This window comes from Rhipicephalus microplus, chromosome X, assembly GCF_043290135.1.
Source record: "Rhipicephalus microplus isolate Deutch F79 chromosome X, USDA_Rmic, whole genome shotgun sequence".
NCBI classification, from domain to species: domain Eukaryota; kingdom Metazoa; phylum Arthropoda; class Arachnida; order Ixodida; family Ixodidae; genus Rhipicephalus; species Rhipicephalus microplus.
The window spans coordinates 187,167,890-187,186,364 of record NC_134710.1 but is presented as its reverse complement, the minus strand read 5'-3'; the positions used below and the strand labels follow the sequence as shown (position 1 = coordinate 187,186,364).

At 43.3% G+C, this 18,475-nt stretch overlaps 1 protein-coding gene across 1 annotated transcript in view; it reads left to right on the top strand.

Moving 5' to 3' along the window:
• LOC119177294 (DNA topoisomerase I, mitochondrial) overlaps nt 1-18,475 on the top strand; it is a 144,296-nt gene that overhangs the window by 106,463 nt on the left and 19,358 nt on the right. Inside the window, exon 15 of the mRNA XM_075878362.1 lies at nt 1,655-1,782. Coding sequence (XP_075734477.1) covers nt 1,655-1,782 — 128 coding nt within the window. The remainder of the gene's footprint in view (nt 1-1,654; nt 1,783-18,475) is intronic.

The window sequence follows — 18,475 nt, the reverse complement described above, 5'->3', positions numbered from 1 at the left end:
TTGACGCCGACGCTACAGATAAGTTAAACGTCCAGAAGTGGACGTTTCGGCCACCGACACTGTTGACACCGAGTGATTCCGGCGTACAAAACGCCTTGAACGCTGGAAAACGCTGCATATGTTTCGGGCTTAATGAGAGCGGCTAGCATTCTGCGTGCAATAGACCAATGTCTAGAAAAATTTTAGAACCCCTGCCTTTAAGTATTTTCTTTTCGCCATGGGGTTGGCCCTGTTTTGGGGAGACTTGGGTCCATGCTTTGAATGTCTGAAGACTCCCAGGTAAATTGGGTAGTGGCAGGTCAGAATTCTCTATCAGTCATGCATGTTATAAGGCCCAGCTTCTTTGCCATGCCTATCTGCATCTCTCTTGCAACCTTATTCACCTTTCGAAGGAATTCTTATTGCGAAACTTAGCTTGCTTCAACAAGGCACGTAAACATAAGCAAAAAATTACAACGTGGCCTCGAGCACAGCAGCACATATCAATGCCTTGAAAAAAATATAATTAAGAGCATGATGTTCGCATCATTTGTAATATAAAAGCCAAAGCACACGACGGTGTATTAAGGCCTCCCGTAATTTCTGCTCAACATCATTGGTCTTGCGTCGTGCAGTTCATAGAGGATGCTAACGAAGCTGACAACCAGCAAAACTGATAGCTAATGCTCATTTCCGCGCATGACTGCAGTGTCTTTCGTGGCAGTGCAGGTAGCGCTTGTTTGCATGTTCAGGACAGCTTACTTCATATTGAACGTTGTGTGTGAAAATCTGTTCACAAGAACCATACTTTTGTCCCTTGGTATGCTAATTAATAAACCTTGGTCGGGGCTACACAATAATCGCCCCACAGTTTGTATGAACCGTGATCATATTGCAATTCTACCGTGCTTGCATATACTGGAGAATCAAACAACTGGAGAATCAAACAATGGGAAAGTATGCATATTGTCAGTGGTTCATCTTCCACAATGTTAGTTCAAAGCTAAGCTTTCAGGTTTTTGTGTGCACTAACCGAAGTTCTGCAGCATGTAGTGGTTATGCATTCTGTTTTCACAGTAATGTCAATTACTGTTGATTACACGATTCTTGATAGACTTTAATGTAAATTGACTCCCCCATCTCCCCCCAATAACCTCTTCTTTAAAAAAAACCAAAAGAAAAAAATCGCATCTACAGAAGTTTATCTAGATGTTGGACGAAGTCGGTCGGAATATTTTGCTTTCAGGTCTAAAAACAACAATGGCTGCTCCAGCAGGCTAGCATTTTATCTGCTCCAAAAACAATCAAGGCTGCTCCAAAGCCCCATTTTTTCTGCTCCATGATCTGCTCCGAAAATCAAAATGTCACTTCCATCACTGCATTATATACATGCTTCTTCGGGATGTGTAGCCATCTAAACCAACGAACATTAAATGCATGCTGGAAACATATTTTATTAGATATAAGTTATACATACTATTTGAAGATTGTGGCAGTGAGTGCCTTATTGATGTGCATAGGCCAGCCCCACTCTTTTTAATCACTTTTTGAGATAAATTTAAGATTTTATTATGTCTATGCATAATGAACACTGCACTGAAAGGTCAAACGGCCGTTCCAACACTGAATTTGCCAGAGGTCAGAGGCTAACAGGAAGCACTTTTTTTTCTTTTAGCTGACATGTCCTTGCCTGAAAAGATGCTGGCCTACAATCGGGCAAACAGGGCTGTAGCCATTCTCTGTAACCATCAACGAGCTGTTCCCAAGACATTTGGGAAACAAATGGAAAACCTACAAAAGAAGGTGGGTGTGGTGCTTCAGACTACTAACCCTTTGCTTAAGAGTCATTGTGATACAATGGAACATAGTTTTGGCTGTATCAAAGCAAATGTTTTTGTTTGTTTCTTTATATGCAAATAGATTCATGCATTTGAAACCCTTGTTTGGCATAGTGAAGTAGTATTGGTGCGTACGAATATGGTGAACTGCAAATTCTCAGGAAATCTGAAGAGTAGTGCTTTCGTCATAAAATGACAAGGTTAGAGGACTGGGTTTGTTAGAACGTAATTGAAGGCGAATAACCAGCTAAGAACACTCTTTTTCACTGTTTACAGGATTACTCATTTAGCTATACTAAGCTACAAATTTTCTTGACAACACTGTGTTTAGCTATTCTGAGATACTTTCTTGACAGCGCTTGGGAACCACACAACCAAAGCGCATGCGTTTTACAATGCCAAGGAAATAGTTTTAAAAATTATCTCGCTTTACCTTTCTAAACTAAATGCTGCTTTATTTTGTAATTCAAACTGTTGCAGGAAGTAATTGGTAAAATACAGTTACTGTTAATTTTGCATGAATGCCTTCCTTTTCTTTGTAATTCTTAGACGGCACCACCTTTTCAGCACATCTGTTTTCCAAAGTTCTCTATGAAAAGTATGCTAATAATATGTAATTAAGTTGTACACTGAATAATATTCAGTGTACAACTTTCATTCACATTTTTACAACTTTCATTTTTACAACTTTCAGTGTACAACTTTCATTCACATTTTTAGTATATAATTTTCTGAATGTGTCAGCGATGCGAGCAAGCGAAAGCGAAATCGGCCGCAAGCTGCCGTACTACTTGCGGGGCAACATGAATGTGGGGAAGTTCTGCCTCTGTAGCCTTTACTCCAATGTCAAGATAGGTTGTTGCAGAGTATAATTGTATTCACTGAAGCGTAATTCGGTGTTCACATGGATTGCAGTAAGCTTGTGCGAATATCAGAATTCACTTTGATTCGAATTTAAGTTATTGAATATATCGAATCAACCAATAGGTGTGTATTAGCCTGCGCATAACCCCTTTTAAGGTGGTTTCACTGCAGTAGAGGAGTGCTAAGTCATGAAAATGCATATCCTGGTGTGTATTAGTTCACTTGTAAACCCTTCCAAAGGTGCTTTCACGAGAGTGGCCTGGAATGTGGGGAGTAGCCAAAGCGCCACACAAATACATGGGAGGAGTGAGAGCCTTTCGCGGTGAACTCCCAAACCTTTGCACACTCTCTCTGCAATGAAAGCCGCGTTGAGACGGCGAGCATTTGGTACGCGCCCGATATTTCAGCCTCTATTAGTCAACGTTGCGGTAATATGGGCAATATTTATTATTGTGCCACTCTAACACTATACTGTAGCGACTCTCGACACAAGTGACACGTTTGGTAACTCCGGAGTGAGGCTCTTGTATATTTTCGTTCAGCTGTTTTGTCACGGCAATCATTCACACTTACGCGCACATTTGATTAATGCATTCTGCACGCACATGTCGCTATTTCATGTTGAATGAGGAATGTAAGCGTGCCGTAGAAAAGATTAAGCGGCAGATAGCAAAAAATAACCTGGAGAGCGTATGATGCGGTACAATGCGGCGATGCAGATTTGGTAGCCGTCGAGCCCGTTATGACCGCAATCTAAACTGTCACGCCTGCACGAGCCCCCCCCCCCCCCCCCTTTTCTTTTTCTGTTGGAATAACGAGCTTTTTCTTCCTTGTCTTCCAGCGATCAGCTGCTCTGCCGTATGCTCACGCTGGCTCGCCTTAAGGATCTTGGCACACATATATACACGTAGTAAATGGCTATCTCATGGTTGCACATTTCCGCACTTCATATAATTTCTTTTCTTTCGTGCAATCAATTTTCTTTACATGGCTGCGTTCTGCATTCTGTTGTTTGAAGCATTTTCGTGGGAAGTGGAATATGTCTCCGTTGGCGCGGTATTTGTACCAAAAGTAAAGCAATGACAACATATCCACGAAGTGAATGATGATGAGTGGGACGAAGCTTCAAACGGTTTTATCAGCAAACTGTGAATCCCCCGTCCATCAGTCCACACCTTCGGAGTGAGTCGTAGAATTGGGCAGTCACGTACCAAGAGAGACAAGCATGTATAGACCCATGGCTGAAAGAGCATTGCCCCTAAAATTAACTCGCGTAGCTCTCACATATCGTTCATTTGGAAAGGTCAGTGACATCACCAACTTGACATGCTTGTGATTTTTGTAACGACTAATGCTAATAGTATGGTGCATAATATCTTTCCATATTACTGTAATAATATGGTGCGTGGCATGCAAACCCACTTTCTTAGAAATTAGAATTTAATCTGACTATGCGTGGTCTGATGATTTCTCTCATCAAGGGATTGACAGTATGATGATCAGCAGCATCAGTTCCAAGTTTAGGACTTGTGTATACAATTTGGAGAAATGACTGCGTAGCTAAAATGCTCAAAAAAAAAAAAAAAGACACTCACAAGGTTTCTGTACTTTCGCCTAAAATGAATCGACGGCGAAAGTCCTGCTTTTCCTTGTCTTTCTTGACCCTTCCCTCCTCCCTCCAAAATTTTTCTGCATCTAATGTGGTTTCGCACTGCCCCCATGATCGAAGACATAGCAAGGATTATGGCCTCCGTGATCGGGCCACGGATGTAACGCAAAGGGACCATGTCATGTGATGACATCATTGTATAACACATGCTGTATAACACAAGATATCACAAATTTTATCTATGTGATTTCTTAAGGTGACAATTTTTTGCATCGCTCGTGTTAATGCACACGCTGGTGGTCAATTCCTTTGTTTGATAAGGCAGCTAAGGATTTTATCTTTTAAAAAAAATGGACTCACCAAAGTAAATTAATCGTTAGCACTGCACTACCATGTATGCCTCAGTTCATGTTACGAGCGATCATGCAGAAACAAGCGTGACAATTATGTATATGCCCGTGGTACACAGTAGGCTTGATTCACTTATCAGGTCATCGCTTTATAATTATTAAAGAGATGACAGACACACTGGGTCAGTTGATGGGAAAATTTTTAGCTGTCTCGGAGTAGCAGGGGGGCGGGGGGGTAAAAAGGCAGTGAATTGCAGCCAGGTGCCTTGTTAGCGCGTAATCAATTGCCACAGGAAGAATTGTAATTTATGTGATTACTCGTATACATCTTCTTGTAAAATCTCTGAGCCGTGCCAATGCTAAGCACTATAAACCTTCAATGTATGTGAAGGTTCCCTCGGAAAATGTATTACACTGACGCTATTGCTATTGTAGCTATTGCAGCTATTGTAGACAAAAAGAAACCAGCTGGCTCCCTTACAACTTCCCCCTCTTTCAGAGAAAGATAATCACGTTTTGTGTGTTTTAGTCTATGTACATAAGTGATGTTTATATTTGAGCCACTTTCTCAACTAGCTCAAACATTATACTTTCACATTTTTAAACTTCCCAGATTTTCGTTCAGGCAGCTGTTCAACTTGTACACCAAAAATATGGGTATTTGTAACTTCCAATGTATTTGAATATTGGTAGAGCATTTTTTATAATACTTCTTTTATGCATAAACTTGTGGAGTTATTTAACTTTACCTGGCATACCCTTTTTTTTTTTTTTCAAATGTCTGAATTTAACTAAAGCTTTGCGCTCGGTGAGCCTTGTGTGCTACCTCAGAAGCGAAAATAGGTCAACAGTACTGCGGTCGTACGGCCGTCCTTACTCTTCCTTTTTTTTCCTTTATGTCTTCCCAATGTGCTTTGTTAACAATAGAAAGTTTTAGTTTAGTGTGCCCAAGGCGGTACGTGCGCAACGACTAGTGCGCTACATACATTATAGCTGAGGCTGCTTCCTACAGTATCAGTTTAGCGTATGCGACAACGGGCGGACTGTGCCTAAACATCAACACCTTCCTCTTGGAGTGCTACTTGGCGCCACCTAGTGACTAAGCAATAAACTACAATAGCTAACTATATTTGACATTAGTCAAAACATTAAACAAGCTAGGATTTCACGAGTAGCTCCGTCTGACTGCGCACATTTCGGGCGTTGAAAGGCATTCCCGTCACGTCCAGTAAGGCATCCCCGTCATGTGCAGTATTTTCACAGCGATAACTGTTTATTGTACAGGGTCTGCGAACGGATTTGAGCTCCTCACATAAGCAAGACGCTCCAAATCGAGCGCAATCCTCAAATTCTCTCGGGATTTACTCGCAACCGCACTGCTGCTTGTGCTGCTGTTGGTCGCGTCCATCTTGGTTTTCGTGTTCTCACCAGGGGGAGATCTTGCAAGAGCCACTGCTAAGGTACCCAAAGGCTGTAGCGTGCGCAACGTAAGAGCCGAGATCTAGTGTACACATCCCTCGCGTGCGTAAACGCACGCATCTCTCTTACGTACAGCGCATGCGCAGCCGGGCTCCCTCTCTGATGATGCGTGTGCTAGGCTGTGGCGCTCTGAACTAAAACTCTATAATAAAGTGGTAGTCGACTGTAACAAAATATCGAGTAAAGTGGCGTTCATATGGCTAAAAAATCACTGGTAAACATAAGCACTCGTGCTCATATATACCGTATTTACTCGCGTAATCCTCGCACTTTTTTTGGCGGAAAACCGATGCAAAGTTAGGGGGTGCGATAATTACGCGACGAAAACTTTTCACGAAACCACACAGAGCGAAATAGAAAACAAACTGGCCGCAAATCTTGGATTCTCACACCAGCAACTAACAGCAAGCTTTGAGAAGTACTAATTATAACTTACTTCAACAATAAAAGCATTAATTCGACACAAGGAGAGATTTATTTGAGACACAAAAAGTGCAAGCTAATAGTCGAGAATTAGAATACCATACGCAAAGCCTGTGGGCGTTACGGACGTAGCGGTAGCGTTCCTCACTGAACAAGAGTCCTCAAACGGTAAGCGTAGGGCGTCAGGATTGGGCTGATGGCCATTTAACAGAATCGTCGGCAGTTTCCTTCTGAAGAAATAAAGTTTACCATCAATCCCAGTCTTAGGCACACGGCAGGCCCAACGCGTCTTGGTGGCCTTCAGCCGCCGTCACCAGTAGCGATCACAAAACTCGTCGACTCCGAAGGGCCTACCAGCGGCCCTGTTGCCGCTGCTTAGTGCATGATCAATCACTTTAAACTTGAGAAAGCAGCCGTGTAGTTTCAGTATCTCCCCATAACGTGACAAGATTACCGATACAACATACAAAACACGCCTTGACGGGCACTTATGGAGCCACCATAGCGCACTTGCCACTTTGGCTTGGCTTGGATTGGATTGAATCTCGATGTAATAATAGTACGCTTGATGCTTAAGAGATGGCGTCAGATGGTGCGGGTTATCATCATCAATGGCTGGAACAAGCAGACGACATTATTGCGGCAATTTTGGGGGGTGCGATAATTACCCGAGGGAAAAAGGAAATTGCATTTGTGTTGGGCGAAGTGGGGCGTGCAAGAATTATGCGAGTGCGAGGATTACGTGAGTAATTACGGTAGTGCTGAGCGAAGTGGTCACTGGGCGAATATCAGCTGACTGAGCTTGCAATTTACCCTTTATTACTGTTAATTCTTGCACACGCAAAGCCATTGCTTGATTAACTGTGCAAACAGGTTATTTTCTCATTCCTTCCTTTTGCCTGTTCATTTTGCCCATTTTCATGAGTGGACCAATGTTATCAAGCTCCATCACTCGAGCTACGCCACGCTGATGTGGCTTGACACGAGTATTTTCAATTTGTTAATGTCCCGGGCACTAAGACAATGCTGAAAGGTGGGTAAGCTACATCTCACATCGCATTATTAAAGGTAAGTAGACTTCAAGTGCCCTGTGTGGAAACTCAGCACGAAAAATTACAGCGCGTAGCAGATGCCACTCCCTTTCCATGCGCTTCCGAGCACAGAAAGCCCATGGGTCCAGCGCGGCAGTTCACCGCAAAAGGCCCACGCGGGAGCCGGTGCTTTGGACAATCCCTTTATTCTACTTTCACTGGAGTGAAGGAGCTGTGCTAGCCAGGGGAAATCTACGCTGTTGCAAAACCTCACTTCAAGGTTAAGGGGGAACCACGGGTCTTGTAGGGTTGAAAATCGGGAAAAAATAGACTTTTTGAAGCTGACATGTTCGGAATCTGTCTATTTTCGCACTTACCTGCGACCTTTTTAACTCCTCGTATTATTATTTTTGGTGCAAAATCAATTTATAGCACCCATATGAGGTGAATATGAGCGCAAAATGACGCTAAATTTTCGAGTTTTTTTGCGGTGAACCATTGCCGTTACACACGGGCTGCCAAGGTCATCTTGGAAAAGTCGTGCTTCATCTTGAGCATCATGAGCAAGGCGAGCCCGCCACCGCTGGCTCGCCTTGCTCATTGGTTTTCTAGCAAATACACGTCATCAAGTACCAGAACGCAATTCAATTGGCTAGTTGGAGCACGTGACAAAATCTAGGCATCTGATTGGACAAGTGGTCTTTCTATCATCTGTTTCACCGCCAAGATGCGTTTGAATGTGCGCCATTTTATCTTGGTGTTGGGATCGCTAGCCGAGAACTTCAGAAAGCACCCCGCAACGACCCAGGATAACAAAAATAACAAACTCGCAGAGGCCAGCGGAGCGATCGACACCGGCGCGGCAGGCCTAATGGACGCAAGACCTACGAACCCGTCAGTTGCCGACAACATTGCATAAAGTGACTGTGTGCATCACGACATGCAGATTTCGCAGACCCACTAATTGCAAGGCAAGTAAAAAAGGCAGAGAGATTGCATCTGCGAGAGATTGCATCCGTGGCGGCGACGGAACTGAAGCGTAGTCTTATCAGTAATCATGCCGGCACCGCGGGTGGCACCGCTGATTAAACTATCTTTACCACTGTGGACTTGAAGGCGGTAAATGCTTGATTTTAGTGCACTTCAAGTGCAAGATTTGTAACGGGGACGCCAAGATAAGGGGAAGCTAGCGAGAATACGGCCTTGCCGTCAAGCTTGAGCTAGTGTGTTTGGACAGCGGTGACGGGTCGTCTAAGTGGAGTTCGCTGCGCGTAGATGGACAGCAGAAAATAAATTCCTTCTTAGTGAATGTGCTCGCCACCTGTGCTATGCAAGCTACTGGCAACAGGCAAACTGCTTTCAATGACGTATTTGCAATGATGAACATATTGCCACAGGCATGGAATGAGGTTGAGCCATGCCAATGCGAGTATGTGCTATTTTGTGAAAAAGAAGAGGACTGGTAGTTGTGCTCGTGGTGCAACATTCGGTTCGGCTCGACGTCCAGTGCTGCTGCTCCTGTGAAGAGACGTTGTGGTCTTTCTGTAATCGCGTGACAATATCGTGTCACGGCCTCCACACGAAAACATGGCAGGCCTACGTGAAAAGGAAGCTAACACTTGCCGCTACTCTAGCTGCCACGAAACTAATGCGTGAGTGCGCGCGTGCAATTCGCGACATCTACACGGAACTCGGTGCCGACAACCCGAGAAACATCGCAGTGTTGTACTACGGATTGTGGATGACGCGCGGACCTTTGTCACATAGCAGGATCAGTACCGTCATTGAACTGATAAGCGGCCTTGTTCTCGACTATGTCGTCCTCAACAACTTTTGTGCCGGGTGCGAGTCGGGCCCGAAGAAGGAAGACCCCACTTATGAAGAGTGGAAAGAGAGCCACATGTGCCAGCAAAACAAGACAAAGAAAGCTAAGGAAATGGAGGTAGAAGCTGGCCTCATTTTATTCAAGAGATCTCTAAAGCGACATAATTTCAGGTACACAACCGTTCTTTCAGATGGCGACAGCCGGGCATACCTAGCACACTAAGAAGAGAGCGTATATGGCTACATCCCAATTGCCAAGGAAGACTGCATGAATGGCATAAAGAAGCGCATGGGTATGGCTTTGCGCAATTTGGTAGACAAGCACAAGAAAAGCGCTGGCCTGGAGAGTCTCTCGGGGAAAGGCCGGCTGACTGGGGATCTCATCAACAAACTGAGTTCCTATTATGGATGGGCCCTCAAATCTCATAATGATGTGGATTCCATGCAAAGGGCAGTGATGGCCATTTACCACCATGTGCCATCAAATGATGAAGTGACCAACCACACATTTTGCCCTACAGGGACTGATTCATGCTGTCGGCAAAATGCTGCAGAGGCTAAGGGCGAGTCTGCACCCAAGCATCCGTACAGCTTGCCTCCTCACGTCTGTAAGGTGTTATTGCCAATTTATCCGAGTCTTTCTGACGAGAAGCTACTCCAGCGATGCCAATGATGAAAGGCGCAGAACAAGTGCTTACACTCGATATGGGCATTTGGGCCGAAGGACCGACATGCTTAATTGTTTACTGTTGAAGCTGCTGTAGCTGAAGCAGTCATGAAGTTTAACGCTGCTAATGAGAGAAGCTCTGCAGGCATACTGAAGGAGCTTGGCCTCAACTTTGGCATCCACAGTTCCAAATGCATGGCTGAAAAGGATTACCGTTGTTCTGTGGCTCCAGTAAGCAAACGCTCGTTGGCCACCAACTTGCAGAAAAACTTTGAAAAAGGCATGCTTGGACTAACAATCAATCTGATTATATCCCCGGTGCATATTAACTTGGTAAAAATGTGTGCCTTTCATATTTTTCATTTTGTGATGCTTAATGAAGTTCTAACCTTTTTTTTCTCTCATTTTCTCAGAACATGAATTTTGGCCACTTCCTTCATTTGCGTCTTCTGTAAAAGTCAACCTAACACAGCTAGAGCTGCAATTCTTTTTGCACAATGTAGGTAAATGTGCATAGAATGCAACGCTGCAAGCAGATTTTCAATGTGCAGTCTTAAATATTTATTTTGACTTTCAAAAGTTCTTGTTTTTGGCTTAGGGTAGACCATAAACTTGTTAGTGCTGTAGATTAAGAACTAGTAGTTATATCTCCAATTAGCTTGTAGCTTTGCACTCCTTAGGCTTTCTAGTATTCATATATGCATTTGTAATCATGGTATGTTGCATAGATAAATCTTTATTGTTTTGGCAAACAATAGAATGTTATTACTAATTATCTCTAGAAATAAGTGACCTATTTAAAATATAACATGATAGCTCAAGAAACTGAACAAAGCACTGCAGTTTCATCTAATGTGGCCAAGAAATAATCTATGTCATCTCTAAAGCCATGTCCGCCCTTGAATGAACAGGGGTGGAAGTACTGCGCCAATCTGACCTGCTGCGCCAAACTGCGCATAAATGGCAATTTCCAAGATAATGGCCGATCGAAAGTGTGAGCCACCAAATCTAGTCTATTATTATTGTCAACCGAGCAACACTGGCTATTGGCTGCACTTAGCACGCGGTCGCATTCGTATCCAGTGTAGTTAAATCGTGTTGTAATTTGGTTCATTCATGGGGCTTGCTAGCGCTTGTCTAATCGCCATGATTTCTCCAGAAATGTGGTGGCACCAACACGAGTAACTGGCAATTGTCTGGTTATACTGATGCACTAAACGTCACTGCACGTTTACAAGTACATATGTGATTCTCCGACATGCGTCATCGCCACCAATAAACAAACACAGTACCACAAAAGATATTGCCCAAAGTACCAACCAGAAAGTCTTTTCCTTCTTTTTTACGGAAGTGCACAAATGATACTTGGCTGGCACCCTCACACTATCGTTTCATAGTGCGCGGTAACAACGCCAAGGAGCATTTCGAAAACTATTACAGGTTCTGGGATATGCAGCAACTGAGATAGCGATAGCACCGACACTATCAGCTTTCTACGATACATGTGCGCGCTTCTCTACCGTGATCGAGTACCAAGTGACTACTGACAGTTTCATTGTATGCTCCTGTTTATGTGCTGCGCGGCACCTATGCTGCCCATGCCATCGCTGCCTGGCGACTCGCTGTACCATCTGCACGGATTTGCTGTGTGAATTGCTTGTCCGCACTTCGCTCCAGACCGATGAGCAGAGTACTCCGTTTTATTAGCGTGGGGAGCGAAGTGCGCTGTGATTATTTGCAGTTATGAAAACAAGAGATAAGCATCGCTTATTCCTTGTTTTCTCTGAGAATTCTCTGTCAGCTGTGATGTTTAATAATGGGAGCACACACGCATGCACATATATGTGGGTGGTAAGTCTCGTAAGCTCATTGGTACTGAATGTTTAGTGAAAACCATTGGAATTTTTTTTTACCAGAAATCATTTCGATTTACGACGATGTTTGACCCCAGAAAGCTGCTTCTAAACTAACTTTCTCTGCTCCAAAACAGTAATATTCCTGCTTTCTGAGCTGCTCGAAAACACTAAAGTCCTCTTCCATCCCTGAATGAACATATTACCGTCACAACGGTTCTTTTTTGTTTATTTTTAAGTTTAAAAGCACGTTATTCTGACTTCATGTTTTGCAGTTTATCACTTGCATTCTACAGGAAGTGAAATCCTGCTACTATTCTTTCATTGAACATCAAAAAAGACATCTGCAAAGGCCTTGTTTTAATTTAAAAATATATTGTGCAGGTTAGTAAGGTCGGGACTATTATGCCCCCTTTTCTTCATAATATATATACTATTGATTTAAAGATATTCGACCAAACTCGTTATTCACTTCGAACCTAAAAATTTCCTATTTGCACGAGTCTAGATTGTGAAGTAACTGAATTCCTGAATTAAAAAAAAAAATTCAGCAAGTATATTATATTGCTCCCGAAGCCTGAAGACAACACACGTTGTTTCACAGCAAACTGCTACAAGCATAACCAAATGCTTGTACAGTCAAGCCCGCTTATAACGAACCTGAGCATCACGCGGTTCCGCTCTCTGTATCTCCAAGTTCGTAGTAAATGAAACGCAGCTTTTAAAAAAAGTTGCGAGTGAAACATTTTTTTTGCCCAAAAAAGCCTGTGATGCACGTGTTTCGAAGAGCAGAAGCGATAAGGGCGGTCTGGAGTTTATTTCAAACGGCAGTGTGCTCTTCGCCGAGGTTCATGGCATAAGCTGCAGAGGCACTGGCTCCAAAGTTTTGTCGTTCTCGCAATCCACTTCCTCCAAATCACTCTTGCCACGTACTTCGTTCACAATGCCCTAATCCGTGCACAGTTCCGTGGTGTCTGCATCATCATTGGCCATAATTAAACCATCGCAACAGATGTCCCACCGGCTCTCCCAGGTCGTAGTCGACAATGCGCTGCCACCAATTGCTGCGGCAGTCGTCCTGTTCGGAAGCTTCAGGCTCGGCATTGGGCCTCGACGAAGTTGGCCTCTCGAAAACAGTTTACGCCGCGCATGTAGCCATCACCGCCGCCCACAATATATTCACCATCTCCACAGCTGAATATCGGGATGCCTGGAGCGGCAAGTTGGCTGCCGGGTAGTCAACAGCTATGAGCAAGCGCTCCGCAACACGGCACCTACCGCGCGGATTACGCCTAAGCCATGCAGTCACACTGCGGCAAGAAAAAGCGTGCAAGACCTCCTGTCCGCCATCCTGATCCTGATCCCGACGACACTTACGGCTTCGAGGAAAACTCGCTCAAGCGATTCCGACTGAACTGCAGATGCGGCTCGCGACAATGCTGGCAGGAGCGACACTTTTTAAAAGCAACAATGGCATGTATTTTACGCTGGTGCATGTCAATAAACTGCCAGACTTTGTGTGCGTGCTCATGTGTGTGAGGCTTACATCTCAACTATACAAGAACACACGTCACATTAGTTTTTGCTCAGAAACAGAGGAAAAAGTTGTGCTTCTGCCAAAGGATGTGGACAGAGTGTGTGTGCACATGAAAGTTGGACGTGTTTGTGATGTTGTTGATGTACCAAACATGTTTGAAAGTTGGCACATATAGCCAGTCTAATATGAGTTTAGCAAGGTAGGACAACTAAAAGTTTGCTTTATCTTTTCCATTGTTAATCTCTTCACGACTGAACTTTTCTAATGATAGGCAATTCTTGTGTGTGTGTGTGTGTGTGTGTGTGTGTGTGTGTGTGTGTGTGTGTGTGAATACTTGAAGTATTAAATAGGTCTGTGCCACCACTTGAGCTTAGTGAAAAGACACCTGTGAATAACAGATGCTGCTATCAACATATCATTCAAATCTTGCAGCTGCAAGCGACTTCTTTCATATAGATGACTATGTTCACTTCGAATTTTCGGATGCCTGTATGGGGTATAAAACAACAGAGACCGTGCTATTGGACTATAGCCAAAATCGAATGTGCTTCTTGCAACAGGGTGCTGCCGCATGGTGGCACTGCTATTCAAAATCTTCTAACATTGCATAGTCACATTCACACATGGGAACGGCAACACGAAAAAGCTACCGCGTTTCTTCAGCACGCTCTAGCTCATTATGTGTGCTGACATAATGCATTTCTTTACTGCCATTCCTCCCCGTAGTTTTCAGCGCAGCTTGTTGGGGCGTACGAGAAAAAAAAGAAAACGGTTGAAGTGCGCAATAAACCCCTCAACTTGTTTTGAAATATTTGTGGCAGTGGATTTGCAAAGCATTAAATTTTGACAATGAGGTCAATTAATGATCACTCAAAAAAGCATTTAATTGCTTCTAGAGGGTCTCATCCAGTATGGATTATGGCACTAATGTAGTGGCTTGTCATTAAATGCAAAGCACTATGTGGGGGAGACAGCTGGGGGTGGCTTGTGTTGTGAATGGGGAGAAAGTGCAGCACCACCTGAGGCTTTCAACTCCACGCCGTTTCAAAAAATTATTATATTGCCGCGACATATTGCCTGCATTCAAACAACGCGCCCATCACCGCGCGCACAGGGACATACAAGCGCGCCGTCTAGTGTTGCGCAGAGACGATAACACGAGAACCCATCTGGCCCCGGCTGATGTGCGCCATGCGCTTGGGTCTCCTCTTAAGAAGTAGAAGAAGGAGACATCTTTGGTGTTCTGCTGTAACGTGCTACGACCATAGTCCCTTTGAGTTGTGGGCACATGTTCGCCCTTTAATAAATACTTTTTATTACACCCAGAGTCCTTCAATATCGTTACAATATTGGCATGCTCATTTCACAGTAGTGCACTGATTATGAAGTTCTATGCCTCGGGATGTTTACTGGCCCTATAGCTAAAAACTTAGAAATTATATTAGTATTGCTCTGTGATATTAGTATTGCTCTGTGGTGAGAAGTTTTGTTCGTATTGATTCAAGTTATGTTTATACTGCTATCTGATAAGTTATGGACACTAGTATCTTGAAATTTCTAGACATTTTCTACGATTGTCGGCATATAAACTGTGTTGTTATCTGGCACCTGCAACCCTATATGCACATAGAATAAAGCGTTCATCTAAGTGAAACCTGCTTTGCATAATTAAAGCTCAGTTTGTCAATTATGCACCATCATTAAACATTGTACATTTTATTCTACGCATCCAAAAGCTGCCAATCGCACTGTTTGAGTAATCGTAATATTTTTCTCACAATGTTCGCCAAGTATTCAATAGAAAACACTGATACACTATTATACATGCAGAAATTACCAATAATAGATATGTGGGCAATGTGTTCGAAAAAAGAACTACTGTTAAAATGATAGTAATGCATTTTATGAAGATCCAATAAATGAACAAAAGACTAAAAATCTTTAGCCTAATATATGCCATATAAATGACCAACCAAACTGACTCACAAGCTGGTAGCACTGGTAAGACAGTGTATCAGTCTGATACGAGACTGGTAGCACTGGTAAGAAACTGTATCAGACTGGTATGAATGCTTATAAGGACTGATAATACTTTGTATCAGTCTAATACAAAACTGGTAGGACTTATAGGAAATTGTATCAGGCTGATTCAAACCTCTATCAGAATTTTTGCTGGGTAGGCTGGTGACCGCAGCACCGCTACAGCTCTCCCAAGCAATCGGCTTGTTGGTGCTGCGGTAGTGTTTTGTATTGTCTGTTTTCACTGTTCGTCATTTCTCTTGTGCCTGAGCAGCACAAAAAAAGTCTCATAAAATTTTTGCAACTAAAGTAGGCGATCACATATGTGGTCTGGCTGCTCACCCATTTGTAACAGCTAGCTTTGTAACCGCTAGCTAGCTGTTGACAAAAAAAATTTTACATGGCTGAAAGACAAAAACGTGCACTAGTGAATGACCTCACTATTCTATTGAAACAGCCTAACATAGTCTGAACACTATGCAAGGTAAAATTGTGTTACCTAACGTTTATTTCTTTTTAGGCCGCATCTACCTAGATCTGCTTGAAATTCTTATTAACTTGTATTACTTGTATTACACAAAGTGGTATCAATTTAGCGCTTGTTTTATCGCCACTTATTGTTCTCTTGTGCCACCTACTTTCTTTCTAAGCGCTGCATCATACACTACATGAAACGAGCAATTTGCTGAACTTAATTAATTCAGAGTTGCCTTTCAGAGCTTTTCTATTTGCTATTCAAAACTATTAAAACAAAATATTGCTTCCGGTAGAAACTTCCATTGAATAAGTTAAAGTGCATCCGCTTTAGGCGGCATCTCTTGTTGTGAGACTGTAGCTGGGAGGGCAGTCTAGCAGCGCTTGTTGAATGGCCATGACTCGTTTGTTTATTATTAGATGATGCTATAAGCAGATGTGCTTTTTTTAGGTGTTGGTTGATGGTGCTGGAGACAGCTGCGGCAGAGTGCAGGCCACACGCTTGTGGCTTCTCTTTCATAAAAAAAGGACAGTGTTCATGATATAAAGTACTTATGTGCTATAAATTGTTACGCGCTCTGTTCAGCCTTCCAGTAACCGAGTATAACTGGCTTTGGTGCATCTAGGCTGATCATCATTGCTCGCTGAAACTGCTGGGGTGAAGTTCCCGGCCATGGGCGTAACTACGGGTGAAGTTCAAAAAGTTCTGACCTCTCCCCCCCCCCCCACCCCTTCAAAAAATTTTTTTGTCATGCTTTACAACTTTTTGGGTGATACTAAAGTACAGTGTAGACCACTAATAACGTAAGACGCAGCGAGCGACGAGGTCGTTACGGAGGATGGGGGGGGACACGGTGTGATCGAGTTTAGGGTAGAGCGGAAAAAAAGAAAGGCAGTTGCCTCGGCGACAGATGAGTCTGCATTGGCAGCAACACCGCTGTGTACTAGTGTTGCTAGCGTGGCTTCGGCCGCGTGGCTTAGCATGGCACGTGCGATCTTGTCCTTATCAACTGCGCTTAAGTGTTGTGTCTGGTAAAGGGTCGTCGTTATCTCATTGTCGAGCATGCTACAGATATCGCATTTGCTACAGATATCCGTAAATTGAAAACCTTTTACGGCTCATGGTGCGAGCTTTAAGCTTTGCTTCAGTGCGCTGCCTATGTTATAAGCCTGGCAGGTTTTCATCATTGATCTCCCGGCCACACACGTGAACTTTGTATCAAGCACGCTTTTTTTGGTTCAGTGCTTGAGTGCGATTTTTTACGTCAGATCTTCTGGTCTTGGGAAAACTTCCCATGGCAACATTTCGAACGGCATGCTAGGCCTAATTGCCATTTCTTGCGTTTTGGTAGTGGTCACGTACTATCGAAGTTGCAGTTTTGTATAGAATCAACGAAACTCTTTGAGGTACTGCACTTGACCGGAAGGGATACATATTGTTAATGAGAACAAGGGTTGCACGTGTAGCTTTTGAATAGTGGCTTGCAGTTCGATTGTGATGTCTGGAAATCGTGTGCGCGCCCATGAAATCGACTGATTGGCATCTTTCAGCACTGGAAACTGGGGACATAATTTGACATAGTTTTTGTGTAATGTTCATAACCGAGGCGGTCTGGAAGTAGTCAGCGAATTTCTGAGACTATGCTTTCTTTTGTTAGACAACCTCCACCCCCCTCTTTTCGTGTTCATTTCATTGGGAACGCATTTCTTAGGTCGTTAAAATTTGTTCTTAACATGTGGAAATTCAAATGGTTGTAAGCACCACACATTGCATGCTTCAATTCTCGAACACACGAGGCTGCATGCTCAACATGTTTTGCACAAGTGTGGCCCTTGAAAAAGGCTGTTTTGGTTATATAGTACGGTACCGTTTATAGTATGGATATTTGTGACTCCCGCAATTGAAGTGGTCTATACTGTATATACATGCCTCAAATCCACCACCACTTGCTAAAGTTAGCAGTTCCAAACATGAACATCCTCCTGAAAAAAATTTCTTGGTACGGCCTTGGTCACCGCAGGAATGCTGTAGCATTTGTAGTTTTTGCTTACAGGGAGGAGTCTCCAATGCAAACATCACCATCAAATGCAGCAATTCATCTGTTATTGCAAAGCTCCACAAACAACTTAACACTGCTTGATTCATGGGCAGGCTGCTGCACAGCGCACCACTGGTTCATAGCACATTTTCCATAGCCAACAGCATTTCAGGTGCAAGGTCTTGGGCGTTCTTAAAGTGCGAAATTTCACAATCTCATATAGAACAGTTGAGATATAAAGCTAAAGTTAGACAACCACCTTTTCTTTGTAGCTCTTATGGCATATTCATCTTGAATGGCCTGTGGCCCTTTTCACTGTCTGAGCAAAATAAAAATTGTGATTTTTTGTGTGTGTGATATTTGCGGTCTTTTGAAAGATGAAAAAAATTTTGCGTTGACTGTAAACTAATCTCCACCTGTGAACAGTTTAAATTGCACTTGTGTGGGCAATAAATTAGCTAAGGGCAAGTGGTCACCTTTTGAGAGGGT